At 33.6% G+C, this 18,981-nt stretch overlaps 1 protein-coding gene across 2 annotated transcripts; it reads right to left on the bottom strand.

Annotated features, from left to right (window-relative positions):
* Positions 1-1,832: 1,832 nt before the first annotated feature.
* LOC142523633 (lon protease homolog 2, peroxisomal-like) lies at positions 1,833-14,458 on the bottom strand. Of its 2 annotated transcripts, XR_012814791.1 has the most exons (18): positions 14,117-14,458; positions 13,826-13,938; positions 13,573-13,684; positions 13,308-13,477; positions 9,728-9,819; positions 9,419-9,598; positions 9,253-9,336; positions 8,026-8,153; positions 7,367-7,568; positions 7,072-7,278; positions 6,417-6,547; positions 5,758-5,971; positions 4,825-5,127; positions 4,433-4,627; positions 3,863-3,923; positions 3,678-3,765; positions 3,052-3,153; positions 1,833-2,383 (listed from the first exon to the last, which is right to left on the bottom strand). XR_012814791.1 is itself a non-coding variant. In XM_075627341.1 (17 exons), the coding sequence occupies exons 1-17, from the start codon at positions 14,221-14,223 to the stop codon at positions 2,300-2,302; spliced, it is 2,670 nt and encodes an 889-aa protein (XP_075483456.1). In that variant the 5' UTR covers positions 14,224-14,458; the 3' UTR covers positions 1,833-2,299. The 2 variants fall into 2 exon arrangements, 1 of the variants encoding a protein (XP_075483456.1); XM_075627341.1 differs by having other exon boundaries at positions 3,678-3,923.
* Between the last annotated feature and the right edge of the window lie 4,523 nt (positions 14,459-18,981).

Below are 18,981 nucleotides of genomic sequence, written 5' to 3'. Positions count from 1 at the left end.
TTTTCACGAGTGGAAGATGAATTCAAACATCATATATATAGCAAGGAGATTGAATCCATAAAAAGTAATATATATCTAGCAATATAAGGTATTGTGCTAGATCATAATTGAGAATAATATTGATTACTCCCTCAAGTTTTAAGGTGGTTTTTGAGTTTGACACCCAAATACAGTGAAGAAATAATGTCCATTAATTAGCAAATATTCTTGCCACAAATAGGGGTAGGTTTAAAAATTTTGATATCATTATATTCAAAAAACCGTGTTAATATTTTAAACAAAATTCTTGTGTTAAATATGTCTTTCAGAAATTGACACTCAAGATTCAGTGTTGTGGTCTTCTCAAAAATTGATAATTGAAATATACTAAACTATTGTAAAATAATTGTGATACCTCTTGTTCCACATAATAAAAAGTAAATATTTAAAATGAGTTTATAATGACCTACAATGAAACTCTATAGCAACTTGAGTTAATCATTTTCGTAAAACGAGGATGAATACGAAGTAGTTGCTATAGGGGCCCATTGTGCGCAGTCACGTAGGCGCGGGCTTAGGACCATGGTGCGACAGAATGGTATCAGAGCCGGTCACCGGCAAGGAACACCGAGAAATAAGTGCTATGCAGGGCAAAGTGCTACGTGCATGAGAGCCACCTCTTGAACTTGCGGGGAAAAGTGCTACATGACAGGAGCCACCTCTTGAACCTATAGGAACCATCTCTAGATTCTCGTTGTTGGTGGATCGAGAGGTCAGGCTGCGAAGAGGACGTCGCGTTCTGAACGAGGAGTGATTGTGATACCTCTTGTCCCTCATGGTAAAAATTAAATATTTAAAATGAGTTTATAATGGACTACAATGGACTTCTATAGCAACTTAGGTTAATCATTTTAGTAAAACGAGGATGAATACGAAGTAGTTGTTATAGGGACCCATTGTGCAGTCATGCAGGCGCGAGTCCGGGCTCGAGGTGTGACACCAACAATGTTCAAAAATAGAAATTTTCGAAATTTTTATATATATTGAAAGAAAAAGTTGAGGGGGTTCCAGAATAGCTGGCGAAATTAAATTCCGAGGTTCCTATGAAAGTTGTGAGTTCTACAAAACTTTTCTAAAATAGTAAAACGCAATTTCGGAGACCTAAACGAATGAAAATATCCTAAACGAATGTAATGCATTTTAAAAAAATCACCCGTTTTCACATTGTAATTTTTATATATTATATATAGCACTAGTGTGTGTAATGAATTTACTTGTTTTTCCCCTTTTATAATGTAATGCATTTTAAAAAAATCACCCGTTTTCACATTGTAATTTTTATATATATTATATATAGCATTAGTGTGTGCAAGAAAAAAAGTTTTAAATTTTGTTTTTTATCCAAAAAAGTTTTAAGTTTTGAAATCTACACTTAAGGGTAGACTTCGGTTTGAGTATTAAAAGTTCGGGTAATTTCGAGTATCCTAACTTGACTCAAAATTGTTGATACCCGAAATTTTCTTCTTGGTTTTTTACATTTTTCTCAAAAAGTCGAAAACATTTTCAATAAAAATGGTCATATGTTTTTCAAATACAAAAATTTTGAATAATATTTGTCGATTTTTCTTTTTTATTTCCTTATGATTTTTTAGTATTATTTATTTATTAATTATATAAAAATCTAAACGTAAAAAAACAGTATTCGACGTATTAATGTCTTACATCAACCCGGGCAAAAAAAATCGGTTAAGAGTAAAAACCTGAACCAGACATTTTGAAAGAACCGACCTGGTACCCGATACTTGAACCCAAACGTCCACCCTATCTGCACGTGCAAAAAATCTTGATAACAATGCAAAAATCAAATTTTATTATGATAAAGATTATACCCAACAAACAAATTTAATCTCTTACTAAAATCATACAAAACATTCAATATTATATTCTATCATGTTACTTATTTTTAACATATCTTTATATTACATATCACACATCATATCATATGTACCAAACTATAGTTTGGAAAATAAGTTGTCCACTCAGGGCCAAATATCCACATTGAGGAACAGTGGAAAACAAGGTTTCCAGTACTGGATTGGAGTAGTTGACATCTTAGGACTTAAATCAAGCAGCTGCACGAGACTTGCTTGTTAAATGCTCCATATGCATTAATTGATAGGTTACTAACATCGAGAATATTGCTATACACTTGATCGTATCGCTTGGTCGACCAGTATATAAAGTCACTTTTTTTCCATCTCCACGAAGTTTGTGGTCTCAAGAGAATCTGGGCTATAAATACACTTGATATCGAGGGTTATCATAATTTTGAATGCTGTTTCCATGGGCAACCACCCACGAAAGCTTGTTCCAACACATCCTCCATTTGCTTTGCAGGCAGTATCTGTTGCAAAAAGATACATAATTTAGGTCAACATATTTAGGAACTAAACTTGAAATCTTTTAAAAAATTATACATATAATTATCAACATCACTTTTTTTCGGCTTGAGAACAGGACAATTCCCCTACTAGTCCCTTTCTAGTAAAACCCTCTTGTTGAGAGCTCAAACTCAAACCAACTAGCGAACGTGCAGGAGCAGAGTCACTCAAGCTCGACTTTGATTAGCTTTATCTTTTCAAGATTCAGTTGAGCTTGAGATTGGACAAATCAGTTACCAAAATACTATCCAGTCTTTATAAACTAAGATTCAAAACATTCAATATTAAAAGAATCAAAGACAAAATGATGAGTTTAATTATATCAAAAATATTTTTTAAAAACTAACATGGCAGATCAACGCTCAAGTAGCAGTAAAAAATGCCGAAATCGACCCAACGTAACCTAATAATCAACCTCTCTGGCTCGGTCACAACCAACCTCGAGTTGAATTTTTACTGCACCAAAATACTCGGGAGTCTCTCGACTCACTTCTACTTTCGACTAACCAAAATAAGAATATTATTTAGATAAAATTCGATACATATTGTTTATAACCATACATCTAAACTCATAACTTCCCAAAATCAAGACACAATTACAAAACATAAAACTGTATTGAGCAAAATTTACCTCCAAACAAGAGAGCACGGCTGATGGTACCTCCACCAAGTCTTTTAAGTTCCTCTCTGGTAGAATAACTCTTTTGATTCCATATCTGTGGGCCGCTAGAACCTGTCGAGTGGACAACAATAAGCAATTTACATGGTGGCAAACCCAATTCTTACTTGAAGTCAATGAAAAATGAACACAAGACGAAATGAGCTTATTTATCTCATCTAGTACATCTATAGGATATAAAGGATACAATGTTTTGTTAAATATTCATTTCAAACAAAGAGCGTTCAAGAAAACACAAAATATAGCACATTATTATGGATAATAATGTGATTAGTGGAAAAACAATGGTTATGCTAGACAGAATGCTTATATAGGTTGAGGGAAAAAAATAAAATTTGGACACTCATTTCGAGCCAATATATTTTTGCTGATCCCATCTATGAAGAACCTCATTTAACCTTGATTTGATCCCATTTCCACCCTTATCTAAGACAGGTGAAGTTTATCTAGCATCAAATCAATACTCATCACTGAAAATTATTAGGTCTGCAAAATAATAGTTCATATTTGTAAACTAAAATGTAAAATCTCACAAATGTAACATAAAATTTACTGTGTAAATCTCCAAAAAAATATACCTTGTCCTTGATGCCACCAACAGGTAAGACTAAACCCCTTAAAGTCAACTCCCCAGTCATTGCTGTATCTGCTCTAACTCTTCGCTGACTGAATAGTGAAACCAATGAGGTTACAAGAGTTACACCAGCTGAAGGCCCATCCTTTGGGACAGCCCCAGCAGGAAAATGTATATGAATGTCTCGACCTTCAAGGAGATTAGAATCTTTAGCAGCAGCCAGATTCAGTTCAGTTGCTCTTGCTCTTACCTGTGTACATGAATAGAGAGAACCATAAAGCTTACAAACACCTATGAACTATGAGACGACCTTTATCCTTTTGTTTTCCACACAATTAAATGGTACCCCACATCAAATTGTACCAGAAAAATTCAAGCAACAAAAGAAATCAGAAAATTATTATTTTTAACTAAAATAGAGCAGCCGGACGGAATAATGCTTAAAAGTGACCAGTCAACTATTGCTTCATTGTGAATTTGCTAGTTCCAACAAACATGAATATGGTAATCATATCCCCGCCTAATCACTCAAAATTTGACAAAATACCGAGCAAAAAAATTGCTAGGTGGCACCCACACAACTTTCTAGTGAATTCTACTGTACATTAAGAGTTGGAATTACGACAATATATTTTAGATAGCAAATTTCAACTCTTGCAGCATCCTAAACCGCATTTCTACTTTACTAAGAGTCAAGACAAGCATATTATTTATAACTACATAAAACCATATGTGCAGTGAAAGAGTGAAAATTATTACCCACGTCAATGCAATTTGTGCCGATTCTTTAATTACATCCCCAAGTTGCCCAGTCAGATGCAAATCACCTTTTCCCACCAACGCAGTAGCCTCAACAAATTGAACCTCCCCACCAACGGCTGTCCAAACAAGTCCAACAGATATCCCAGGAGTTGCAACTCGGTCAGCAGTTTCTCTATCATCATATTTTGGTGGCTAGTAAACAGCATAAACGATATATACGTCATACTGTAAGTCATGACAGATGATGAGAACTGCAGCAACAAGAAAAGAGGAACAACCGATGTCTAACAGAACCCAAATATCCCTTACAAAGCAATCAAAGTTACAAGATAAATTGGGTTTTTGGGATTCTAATAGTTATCATTTATTTAAAAGAAAATACTACTTACTCCGAGAACTTTTTCCAACATAGCTTCATCCGCAATCAAAGGTGAGGTAATACGGCATGCATTTGAGATATCATGGTTGTTGACATCCATAGGAATAACTTCCATTTCTACTTCAGCCTCATCAGAAAGTCCACCCTCCAATATAGGCGAAGCCAGCCGCTGGACATCTTTGCTAAGTGGCACAACAGGATCTTGTTCGGCAACTTTAACGGCAGCTGCACGAGCTAGGGCAGCCAAATTTCTCTCCAGATTGCGGACACCAGCTTCCCTAGTGTACCTTTGAATGACAAGTTCTATCATGGCCTACCATAAAATCAAGGAACCAGTACGGCTTAAGTCCATTAGTTTTCGATAATCCGACAAAATGACTAGCCAATGATGGAACTGTTGAACAGGAGGCACTTCGTAAGCATGAACATACTTGTGATAGTCATATGAATAAGACTACCTAATTAAATAATTAATAATAATGCAAACGTCAACCCTGAAAGAGGGGGTCACCAAAGCACGCCGCAGCATCGTTATCTACTCAAATTGATGATGTGGTGTGCCGGACTCAAATCCTCAAGCTAATAAAATGACCTATGGGTTAGAGACAACACCTATTTCCACGTTTACAAGCACGTAAACCAGGTACTAATTAAGCTAAATAATTAAAAAATCAAATCCAAAAAGTTAAAAAAATGTAATATATGACTAGATATGATCCAGATAAGCTAGGGGAGATGCAGGAAATTGTATTCAAACATACAAAATTATGCTCACAAAAAAGGACTAAACTAGAACCACATAATAACATGCAAAAGCCAAACTTACAATGCAAACCAAAACATATATGCATCATGCCAGTTTACAACAGGTATCCAATCATATTTCTATATGAGGAATCATCATAGAACGGAACAAGTGCATAATGACTAGTGACTACCATACCTCTGGAACTTGTAGAAAATCATAGCTCAGTCCATGTTGATCAAGTACACGCGGAATTAAATGTCGGGTTGCTATTCGAAGCTTTTCTTCAGGGGTATATCCAGGCAGCTCAATGACTTCCATCCTGTCTAAGAGTGGCGGAGGAATAGGCTGCATCCTGTTTGCAGTAGCCACAAATATAACCTTCGAAAGGTCAAATGGAACATTCAAATAGCTAAAAACTTCAATCAAGGATCACCTATTTTTATTTTTCGATAACTTTGGCACAAGACTGATGATAAATTCAACGTATAAACATGTAATGAAAGAACAAAAGCATGACACGGGCATTCTTTCATATTTCTGTGGAACAATAAATTTTTTCATGATTCTGCAACATAAATTCAAATCTTTTTAACTCAAATTCATATCTTTTAACTCCATATTCTTAATGACTCACTTCTATGCCTGAGCAGCTTATAATGAAAGAAAAGAAATATTAAATAAAATCTGTGTCCAAATTTCCCATAAGTTCAGTACGAATTTATCAGGTTTTATGACTTCATCACAACCATATCTTCATAGCTGAATTCCCCATGAAGTAGATGAGAAAATTAAAGCAGTTTTTACTATCCAAGTACTTTAACATAGTCAGCCAAACATGACTAGTGTAAGGATACTGATCATTGAAAGTTTTGTTCTGTTCGGGATCAAGGACCTCAAGCAGCGCTGAAGCTGGATCACCCCGGACATCGGAACCTGTTTTGTCAATCTCATCCAGAAGCATAACAGGATTGCAAACACCAACTTTCTGGAAAATAAAAAAAGATACATTGATTTCATCAAGAAAAGAATCTGTGAAATATGCAAATGCACCAAACTCGGGATGAAAAAATATACGGACATAAGATTATTTTCATCTCGATGAAATATTACTCTTATTTAATTTGGTGTTCTATCTTGCCCACCAAAACCCCAAACCAAAACAATTAGAAGTCCAATTTATGAAGGACAATCATTCATAAATTGATGAGAAAAAGACAAAATTTAAATCATGATCATCGTAGATAGTTTGCATAACAAATTTAATTTTACCTCACAAAATCCACTCATGTGCTGTAGCACCAAAAAAATCTCTAATACGAAAAGGTGGACAAATATCAATTAAAATCCCACCCAGAGCCACAAATGAAAGGTCAAAGCCCCGCAAAAGGACAAGTCATATACGTCTCACCTCATTTTACCAATAGCATGTTATTGTAAAAAAGAAAACCTCAATGCTTTTAATCTTATCAAGTGAACATCAAGGAAAAATTCGATATGATCCCTTCTCACCTTCAGCCCATCAATAAGACGTCCAGGCATGCTTCCAACATATGTTCGCCGGTGGCCTCTAATGTCAGCCTCGTCTTTGACGCCACCAAGTGATATGCGAACAAATTTTCTGCCCAAAGCAGTAGCAATTGACGAGGCTAAAGATGTCTTTCCTACACCTGGTGGACCAACAAAGCACAACACCGGGCCCCTTGCATCTGGTTTGAGCTGTATGACATGTTTCAGACAGATTCAGTTGGATTAACATTTGCAAGATTGAAAAATATCAAGAATAAAATCCGAACTAGAGATCAACCTTCCGAACAGCTAGATATTCAATTATGCGCTGCTTGACTTTTACTAAACCATAGTGGTCACTGTCGAGACGCTCTTTTGCTGCCTTCAAATCCAATTCCCGTTCTTCGCTGGCTTTTTGCCAGGGAAGGTCAGCAAGAAGCTCCAAATACGCACGAGAGCTGTTATATCCAGGTTGTTGTGGCTGCATTTTTTTAAGTCTCCTGTACAAAAATTAATTCGAAAATGAAAAAAGTGCTCCACCAGATTTGGAATTCTGAACCAAGAGCAAGAAGAAGTCCAAACTATGGGTTGTATAGCAGACAACAATGTCATATCTCACAAAATAGATTGGCAGATATAGCTTTGCGAACTTTGGCATAAGACTAACAAAATATGACTTATCTTCGCCTTAAAGTATGAGTATTAAAAAATTATGTCTCGATAGAAGATCCAATGTGTCAATGCTCTTTTGCTACAGTACATGAAGTCAATACACCATCATTTTGACTTTTGAGTGACTAACTATTACATCAAATGTTTGACAATTTGATAGCTTAACACAAGTATTGATGTATGAATATTGCTAATATAGTTTCAACATAATTTAGATGAAATATTTAAATCCACTATCACTGCTCTTTGAGATCTATCAAAGTGATTGGTAATGAAGTACTGTACCGTAATTCTCTTTGAGCATATTTCCAGATGTTTGCAGGCATCCCGACATCTTGCAATTTTCTCTCTAGTGTGGCCACATCATCCTCATCATCGTCGTTATCACCAAGCTCTTCCTTTATAGCCCTCATCTTACACATACAAAAAGTACGAAGGTGTAGGAATACCATTAGAATTTACCAAGGTTCTAAAATTCGTTAGGCGTTAGTCAGGTGTCAGATCAGCCTAAGATCAGTGCCTAGGCGGGGACTAGACGCCCACCTAAGCGCTGCTAGACATGTTAAAAAAATAGGAGTAATTTTTGAAAGTTTAGTTATTAGATGGACCATTTTAATTAAGGAGGCTCATTTTAGTCAAGTGACCCATTTTTAAGTCAATAAATCAGCCCATTTTTAAGTCAATGGGCTTGTCTCATTACAAGCCCATTAATTGGTCCTTTATATATTAGTATTTTCTAACCCTAGACGAGAACCATTGTTTCTGATCGTTAGCATCTCCTCTCAAATCTCATAATGCCTAGAATATTCGCTATTCTTCATCACTTTGAAATCTTGGAAACTCTTAAATACCGTCGCCGCCATGGTTATAACAGGTAAAATTGGTCTTAACCAAACTACTTTCCTAATCTACCACCCTAAGGCCGCCTAGGCTGGCCGACTAACTAGCACCTTTCTGGTGAGGTCGGCCGGCGCCTAGAGGGATATTTAGAACACTGGAATTTACAAGACAATTTATAAATTAATCATGAGAGATTTTTCGAAAGAATTGTTGGTACTAAGAAACTAGATAGTGAAGTCAGTTATAACTTTTCTTCTTTCTAATAAGTTACTGCAAGTAAAAAAAATGGTTTTTGCAAACTACGGAAAAAGGTCGAGCCCGAACATTAGTATAAAAATGGAATCAATTGATTATTTTACATGAAGCAAGCACAGGACTAGCTGGCAACTTTATAAGGCGGAAACCAAGGAAAATTCTTTTGCCTCGGTTGTTTCAAATATTTGACCTTGAGAGAGCCAAAATTAAACAAGATAGGTAAATTTTTAAGTTCAAAATACAAACACAAGCACTATGTTATGTGAATGCATGCAGGCGCCTCTAATAACTATAGTTGAATGCCTAAATACATTTTATCTCACAAAGACAGTTCTGCATGCCAAGGAGCTTTCTCATGGTTTATTTTAAAAGGAATCACTATAATCCTTCGTATGAAATATATATAGTAAGAAAAACCTGTTGACGAAGGAGAAATTCTTTCTGTGACTTTGACAACTGCCCCTCGACCTTTTGTGTAATCTTCTCCGCTACTCGAATAGACTGCAGGAAGCAGTTGTAGCATGTCTCTTAACTGTACATGATCCGTACTGATGTACAAAGCCATAAGATGAATTCTACAGACCTGTAAATGCCTATCAACCAATTCTGTTGCTTTTGCTAGCCTCACTTTAATATCCACGGAATCTAAAGTGGATAGCTGTTCTTCAAAGCTAATCTCGAAGCTTGCAACAAATATATCTGCCAGTTTGTGCACGGGGACTGTTTCCAGGAGAATTTTAGTTCTGCCACCAGTTTTTTGTTTCTAAAAGCAGAAATCAAACAAGGATCAAATGAAAAATAAGTAATACTACAATGGAAAAACACTGAAACGTATGTCCATTTCCAACACAGGATTTCCTCCATAAATGCTTATGTCTTTCACATAACCAACCTGCTCGAGAATAGAGATAAGTTCCATCGCAGAGGCCTTGAATTGTCTAGATAGCGCTATAAAATCTGGATCTTGTTCCACTTGATCCATCTCTATAAGATTATAAAAGAACATTAAAGCAGTCAATAAATCAAAGATGATGTCCAAAGAGCAGTAAAGTAAAACTTAATGAGCATAAGAAAAACAATATAACTTAGGTCAGAATCTGAAGTGCAATTGTTTATGCAAGAATAGATATAGAATTCAGTTAAATATTTTCAGCCTGTGTCAAAGGACGGAAACGTGTGCCAAACTTCCAAATTCATTAATTCACACATGTGGGAAGCAAGGAAGCGGCTATAATAAAAGGTAAAATTAAATTAAGCCATTCAGTTCCTTTCCTTCTTCCCATATGTTTATGAAGGATTTCATTGTGGTCCAACAAACTTTTTAGCCCTCAAACTCTATTCAGTACCCTTTCACCCCATATGCCCCGAAAATGCGTAAAGAACATTTAGGAAAATAAAGATTAAGATAAAGAGTTAAAAGGGTTACAAATATTTCATTAACTCAAATGGGATACCCAAGTTTGAGAACATTATCGGTTAATAAATAAGTGAACACAAGCCTTCATGCCAGAAAAAGTAACACCGCCTTCAATTTTGTAACAAATTCACCATATATCATTAAAATGGGCACACTCAGTTCACACATTTTTTTGGAGTTTTTGAGAAACTGTACTAAAGTTTTAGTACTTGCCTTAAATTACTGTACTATCACAATAACCATAAGAAAAAAAAAAACTGACAAAAACAGCTGCCTTCAGAACATTCCAGAACTCTTCACTGGAGGCTCAAGGAACTATTGCATTTAAAAGTTCAGAGTCCAGTCTGGAACATATGAGGCCAAAGTTGAGCAGAGCTAGTCAAAAACGAGCAAAATCGGTGGATGAAGTATAAAATCCCCCACTAGTTTTTAGAACCTGTCCTGAACTAGTTCACCAAAAATCTGATGCAAATATTACGTATATAATAGAGTTGTTTATGAAAATAAACCATACTTTCTATTTATAAGCACACATATCATAGGGATTTGGAGTAAACAAACTCCTTTAAAATCTACATATGCATTGTATCATAGATTCATAGCTTGAGTAAATGCTTTGGACGTAGATTTGACTTAAGAAAATACTTTGCCAAATTTGTGTGGCATATAAACAACATATACCCAAAAAAAGCAGTTATATCTAAATAATCGTAAGGATAGAATATACAGTTAAATGCGTTAGACAAATTAACCAAAAATCCTAGACAAAGCCAAAGAGCACTGGTGCATTTACTGAAAGGTTAAATCAACATTTAGCAAATAGATAGTATATTAAATGAGAGAAAATATGCCAAGAATGGCAATCTCTTTTAAATAAAGTCTAACAAGCTTTTTCTGTCACTAAATCTCCATTATTAAAAAAGGTATAGAAAAATACCAAAAGCGAGGGAATTTTTTTTTATTAATACTACAAACTATCTACTCGGTAAAAGTACAATTTAGACGGAGTACGAGGCCTTGACTATGGTTCCAAAATCAGTTGTTGTGATTTTGAAACCAATGATTCAGTCCCAATTAAAAGTGGAACTATATAAATTAATTATAAATGTATACTGGAAATATAAAACTTAAGATGGCCTTCTCAGTTCCATGCAGTTCTATATTAAATTTCGATTCTGGTTTCTAATTTTTAAAAACCAGAACCAAATTGCAAGTCATTGAATTTGATCCTGATTATGGAACTAAAACAGAAAAATGGTTTTGATTCCATTTTTGAAAAACACATCAAGGTTCAATTTACATTTCAAAGGAAATTGTGGCCAAGTCAATCCTGGGACGTGACACTGTGGCTGGATTGTTTTTATTATTTGTTATGTTTCAAAATGTATAAAATCAAAATTAACCGAGAGAAAATCTGCCAAAAATTAAAAACATGCAGTAAAAATGAAAGAAACCAGCACAAATTCATACACTAGCTTTTTAGTTAGAAGGCTATTTCATAAAAAAACTTGTTAAAGTAGCTTCTCATTGAGCCAACTACTAGCTGATATTGTGATATATTCCCAATTTTCTTTATTTACTATTAATAATAAATCATATATTTGGCATTTTATGTTCGTTGATCCATGCATCACGAGTAAATAAATATTCTTAGATTACTATATCCCATAGAATGTTAAAGATCACACTGAACTAGTTGTGGGTTGCACTGAAAATTAAAAGAGGGTTGTGAAAGAGTTGAATTTAAGGATATATGAATATGTGTCCGACAAAATAGGATTGTGAATTTCTTCAAGAGGGGATTCCAAACTTGTAAGGTTCTCTTTTGAGAAAGCCTCCAAGTTAGAACACTTTTCAAATCAGTAATTGCAATTATGACGACAGGCAGTATTAAACTTGTAATAATGAGTAAGGGTTGCTCATCTGCAATAACAATTCGATTGACGAACTAGGATTGCATGATTTTACTAGACGGGTTTAAAATGTTCAAGTAATTGTTTATATTCATTATTATGGATGAACTTGGCATGGAAAAGTTCAATGTTTATTCAAACTCATAATATATTAAGATTACATGTAGAATTACCAAAACAAATTATGCAAAAACTTAATAGATTCACGCAAAATGTTTGCTCCCTCTCGTTCACACCACCCTCACGTCTTCCAAGGCGATATTCCGGCAACCTCATCATATAAATGTAATCATTGACTAGCATGGATGTTCATATGGTAATTCCTTGTGGTGTCTATACCCCAAAATTTGAAGAAAAATAAAGAAACAAAAGAAGAACCTCAATTGAGGTCATGATCTTTGTAGGACCATGTTGATTTAAGTTCAATGGTTCATAGTTTAAAGTTTTAAAGATTTTGGACTCATGATTAAAGAATTGCGAGGTATGATATAATCCCGTGAATGCGATCAATTACGTAAAAATTGTTTTAAAAGAGATAAACTTATAGGTGCGTGGGATAAATTAAATAATTTTTTTCCAATAGTATGATCTCGGGAGCCCAAGGAAACAACAAAACCATCAAATTTCCTCATTAATTAAGACGGGATTGTTTATGTATACTTAATGCACAATACCCAGCACAACATGGATTGTACTTCCTAACATTAGGTGATACCCCATGGATGGGCCCATTACCCTTGGCCCATCCCTAGCTCAAAAGGAAGACAAGCCCATCAAGGGCCCATGTATTCTCCTATAAATACCAGGTTTGAGTGTTCAGTTATTGGATTCACTATATTATTTTCAGCAGCGCCCTTAGCTGCTCCCCCATATATCCTCAGTCTCTGACTTGAGCGTCGGAGGGGCTACGCCAGGATACCCTCCTGGCCCCCTCCTAACGGTCTTATTTGTGATTTCAGGCTCAGGGTGATTTTGGAGCCCGTGTCTGGATTAGTGACGCTTGCGTGGATCGGACCCTAAATTTCCCGTGAGTATCATTAGGAATTATTGTTTGGCCAGAGCAACATTTACTGACTGCCTTTGGTCCAAAGTTACCAATATCCACGATTAACCAAAAAATACGAAGTGTGCTAATTGTTTACCAGCTTTTGTCGCATCGAGGGAAGTGATCCGAGCAGTGTAGTATGTCCCTCTTGTGCTAAGCTCCTGCACACTAAATCTGCACAAGCCTTCAAGCACTACGGTGTAGGTGACCCTGCCACTTGGTTTCTCCACTCCTCTTGACAGATGTAAAGCTCGGGCAGCAACTCCCCTGGAAGAAAACCATCAAACACAGGTATATAATCTCCAATATTCAGACACTCAGAATACTAACAAAATTTAGCTTCATCATATATAAATAAATACCTGTTATGCCAGTGAATAACTTCTTGTTGATTCTTGCCACCATGTTTAGGGAAGATATCAGCTGTTTCCTCTTGAACTTTTGAGCTTCTCTCACTCAAGTTAGTTCCAATGCCTTAAAATACAATTCCAAAATGACTCATCAGACATCACAACTCCTATTACTACTGCGGTTACATTCGATTCACCTTTTTCAGTTTTCACATTTTACATACAAAAATAACATCCGATTTGGTGAGCGAGTGCTACTACTAACCTGGCGACGGCATGGGGCCAGCATTGGGGACCTCCGCAAGATAACGAACTGGCAGAATGCCTATTAATCCTTTATCTTCTCTCTGCCACAACTCTTGTTCCACCAATTTCACACTAGCACATTCATTAACGTAAAATAACTTCCATTAACTTCACAATGTTATCATGCAAAAAATAACATATTGCTTTTCATACTCTAAGAAAACAAATCATTTCAATTCAAAACATACAAATTTGCCTGGGAACAGTATTCAACAAAAAAAAAATAGCAAGACAAAAAAATTCAAAACACCTGCTAGGCGAAGTGCAGCTAATACGAATTATTGCTCCGGGCAATAAAACTTTGTTTCTAAAGGGAAGAATAGCGAGTCGGCCCGGCAGCTCCACCGATTCAGCCATTAGCTTATGTAAATAAAATTTTGTACTAATTCTCAAATATATTCCTTTCGTTTCCCCTATATTTTATTTTAGTGCGCCTTAATTTGCGAATTAGATTATATCAATTAGGGTTCAGTGATCGAACGAAAAAGAGGGGCGAGGTCGAAGAAGAAACAGGTGAGGTTTGATCAAATTTCAATCACACAGCCAGCCCCTACCCCAGCTCCTATATCGCATTGCTTAACCGCTCTCTTACTTCCTTGTTTGCGATACGATACACTGCGAGATTTACAATAAAAAAATAATATATTTTTATATAGATTCGAATAAGATATATGTTTCATAAAATACGATTCGTGAGATCATCTCACACAAATTTTTATATTTATATTCTAGTATTTTTATAAATAAAAATTTCAAATAATATATTTATCGTAGAATTCTTCAATAATTTTTTTAAATATAAATTAAATTATGATTACATTTTGTATTATTAATTTATATTTAACTTTTGATTTTTCTTATATAATATAACAAAAAAACTCATGCGAACAGTCGTACGTATCAATTTTATAATACGAAATAATTCATAAAAAAAATAATATTTTTTATCTTAAAAATATTAATGTTCACTTTAAAGATATTCCAAACTTTTCTTTTCTTTTTGTTTTTATGCGCTAATATTTATACGAGTTCTGAAAATCTTTCGTCAATTAAAATTTTCATCCATAAAATTCATAAAGAATATAATGTTTTGTTGTGAAGTTTATTGCTTATTGTTTTGGAAATACAGTAATAAGATTTTAAATTAATTTATCAAGAAATAATATAAGGTTGTTTTTATAGTCAAATTTTTATTACAATTATATAATCAAATTGTTATTACGATTGTAAATAATAAAAAAATCATAGAATATGGTTTTTAGTGAATATAAATTGGCGATCTTCCATGCCATCAAAATTTTAACGAATAAACGTGGCGAGCTTAGCTGATTGACTTGAGAGGAGATTGATGCACGCTTTATCTTATCCAATAGAACGACGTCGTCTGTGTGGACATAAAGTGGTGGGCTGGCTGCCCCATCGATTACTCTGGTCCACCACGAGTCAACCGACGCCACCCGCTGACCTTTTGGTATAATGCTATTGTCAATAATTATGAACTAAAACAGTTGATTTATTACAAACTTTCCGCCTCATCATTTCCAACTATCAATAGTTGAATTCTCTTAGCCGACACATTCTCGAACGAGTTTTTCACATAGATTTGTTTTGTGTGGTTTACATAACTAACATAATTATATTTACAGATTGTTACGTTAATATAAAAATTTACTCGATCCATACTGAAGGGTAGTTGTTGTGAGTTTCTAAATCATCAAAAAATAAAAAAAACGTTGCTCCAAATTTGGATGAGATTCCCTACTAAAAATAAATATTCGGGTGATGATTTTTTTTAGAATTCAAATTTATATTGTTAAGAAAAATAACTTACAACTATTGAAATGATTAGAGAGCACTTTGGTCTTCGATAAGACATATTTTATAAGTAGATATAAAAATATTTATAGTACATACAAATTTAAAATCTTTTGTCAGATAAACTATAAATTATCGATATAACATAAACATTTTTATAAACACGGGCTCTTCGTAAAGTATGCATGGTGGAGATAGATATTTTTGTATGTGAATGTACAAATTAAAACAATCTAATAAAAACACGGTACACTAAATATATTGGAGCATTATAACAAAAATGAGAGCAATAAAATTATCAAACATAATATGGTCGAATATTATCCAAAACAACTTTTTTGATATGAAATATAAACATTTTTTATTTAAAAAAATTGCAATTTTGATCTTATAAATTTGTTTTATTATTATTGTTGTTGTTCTATATATTATCAAATATCAAATTTAATCATGTATCTTTATTTTTTTACAATTTCATTCATTTTTTAGATCAAGATTATTGATGTGAAACTACGCACGTTGGTGTTGAGTCATTGCCACATCAACACTACGTCCAAAAAAAATATAAAAAAACAAAGATAAAAGCGATCTAAATCGAACTTTGGCAGCATAAATGATCAAAATTGTAAAAAACACAAATATACATGATAAAAAATAAACATTTTCCCAAATTTTTATATTTGTTCTAGTAAAAAAACATATGTTAAGTTGTCATAGATAGTAAAATAAATAACTTAGAATTAGATAGATTAATTTTCAAATCATACTTCTCGTTTCTTAACCATATCTCAAACAAGACAAGTAAAGAAAAAAATAGATATTTCATCTTTATAAAAGGCTTCATGAACCACAAATCATCATACCAAACAACAGACGGTAGAATAAATATTCGAGGACTAAAATATCCATCTAGTTTTGATGATTTCTGATTATGTCCCTTATCTTTTTAGTGAGCCAAAATTGTTCTTTTACTTTTATGACCCAATTTTGTCCATAATTCCAATTTTAACCCAATTTTACTTTATTTACTTTTTCTAACTCATCGTGCTTTCGTAAAATAAATTATAACTCATACATTTTGACCAAAATATCGTCGGGTCGTGTTTGTCGGATTTTACAAACTGCGCCTCGTAGACTAATCACATAGTCGCAAATGATGGTTCACGTCACAGATTCCTTCACTAACACTTAGCAGTCTTGTTTTGTTTTCTACCTCAAGGTGTAGAGTTGAATGTTTAATTTGAAATAATTATAACACGAGAGAGGTAAAAGTCTCAAGAGTTTATTCAGACATACTAATTATATACATTAATAACCTCGTGTAAAATATGAGATAACTTGTTTAGCTATTAATTGTAGTTGTAAATACAATAGACATAAATTGAAATAAAATATTACAATAATTATTTGAAAGAAAATTGAAGAGGATGATTTAGGCGTTCAACTTCCTTCTATCTTAATATTTATATAGAGATTCTTGATAAATACAGAATTCATTCTTATTTTATAACTTTACATTATCGTTTTTCAGTTGTTGCGAGTTAATGCTGGTAGCCGAGGAACAACCTTTTCTTTTGTCTGCCATTCTTGGTAGTAATTGATTGGTCCTATCTTCCACTAATGGAGTGATGGATCACATGTTTTCTTTAAATTTATCGAGGAATTTTTTAGTTTTTTGTGGTCTCTAATGAAAACGTGCCTTGTGTGATCCTTCACCGTCTGGACATGTCTCTGCAAGATGTTTTCAGTTAGATATTGGTTGAAAATCCTTCCCGACTTTTGATATTTTCTGGTTTTGACATTCTTGACAGATCTCTTTTGACTATCTTCTAATTTGAGTCATATTACATAATTTTTGGCGAGTCTTTTTGCTCTCCGACAGCTTGCTATTCCACATAAAAAAATTCCTTACAAATATATCTTCTAAAATCATTTAGTTTTTCATGTCATTGTATTTAACAGAAAATATTCGTTAACTGAATTTTGATAAAATTTATACGCAAACTTGAGTTTGTCCATCTTTATGAACCAAGGCAAACGTCTCAAATTCATAATATGACACTACATCAAATTTGTCATTCAACAACACACATACGACAACGGTTTTTCGCAAAATCCGTTCTCTTTTATTTTTTACAACGGTTTTTTTGAAAATCGTTATCGTATGGCATTTTTTAAAGCAAAAAACAACGATCTTTAGAAAATCGTTGTCTTTCTAGGGGTCAAAAACAACGGTTTTCTAAAAATCGTTATCTTTGAGCATTTTTTTATGGTCAACGACAACGGTTCTATAAACTGTTGTCTATTAGCGTGATTTTTTTGGACAATCGACAACGGTTTTAAAACCGTTGTCTTTGAGCGTTTTTTAGGGTCAACGACAACGATTTATAAATTGTTGTCTATTAGCGTGTTTTTTTGGACAATCGACAACGATTTTAGAAAATAGTTCTCCATTATCTTGTTTTTTGGACAAAACACAACGATTTTACTAAATTGTTGCTAGATTAAAACCGTCGCGAAATTTAGCGACGGTTTCTTAAAACTGTCGCATTGCTTAGGCCATCTCCAACCCATAAATCTGCACCAAAATAGTGCAGTTTCTACACCAAATATAACATTCATCTTCAACTCATTTACTTCAAATCTTACACTAAAAAGTATATTCCTAAAATATTCTTTTTGTTTACTATTTATTTATAAATTTTAAAATATAATTATAATTAATGTTAACATTAGTATTATCATTATAATTTTATTTTTATTAATATTTAACTTTATTTATTTGATTCTTATATATATTAACTCTAATATTTATAATACGAATTAATACAAATGCTTCATTATTAAAATTGACATAAAATTAGTTTTTCTGATATTTTATCAATTATATATTTACAAGAGTTAAAAATATCAAAAATAAAATAAAAAACTAGTAATATTTTTATAAATTTTCTAATATAATTATAATTAATTTTTTTGTGTTTTAATTTTTATTATGAATTATATTTTATATCAACACGATTTAATTTTACTCATCAATTATATAATAATATTATTAAAAATATTTAATACATATTTATATTAATTAAAAAACATTAAAAAAGTTAAAAAAAAATAAAAAAGGCCCAAACCCAGCGCCAAAATGGCGTTGGGTTTCTCTTCTGCGCCAAATTTGCGGCGCAGAGGAGGGAGGCTGCACCATTTTGGAAACCATGCGCTATTATAGCGTTTCACGCTATGATAGCGCAGGGTTGGAGAAGCCCTTAAATTTAGCAACGGTTTTAAGCTAAACCGTCATAT

The sequence above is a fragment of the Primulina tabacum genome, chromosome 14 (genome assembly GCF_025594145.1).
Source record: "Primulina tabacum isolate GXHZ01 chromosome 14, ASM2559414v2, whole genome shotgun sequence".
NCBI classification, from domain to species: domain Eukaryota; kingdom Viridiplantae; phylum Streptophyta; class Magnoliopsida; order Lamiales; family Gesneriaceae; genus Primulina; species Primulina tabacum.
The sequence above is the reverse complement of the archived record's forward strand: the minus strand, read 5'-3'. Positions and strand labels throughout refer to the sequence as shown.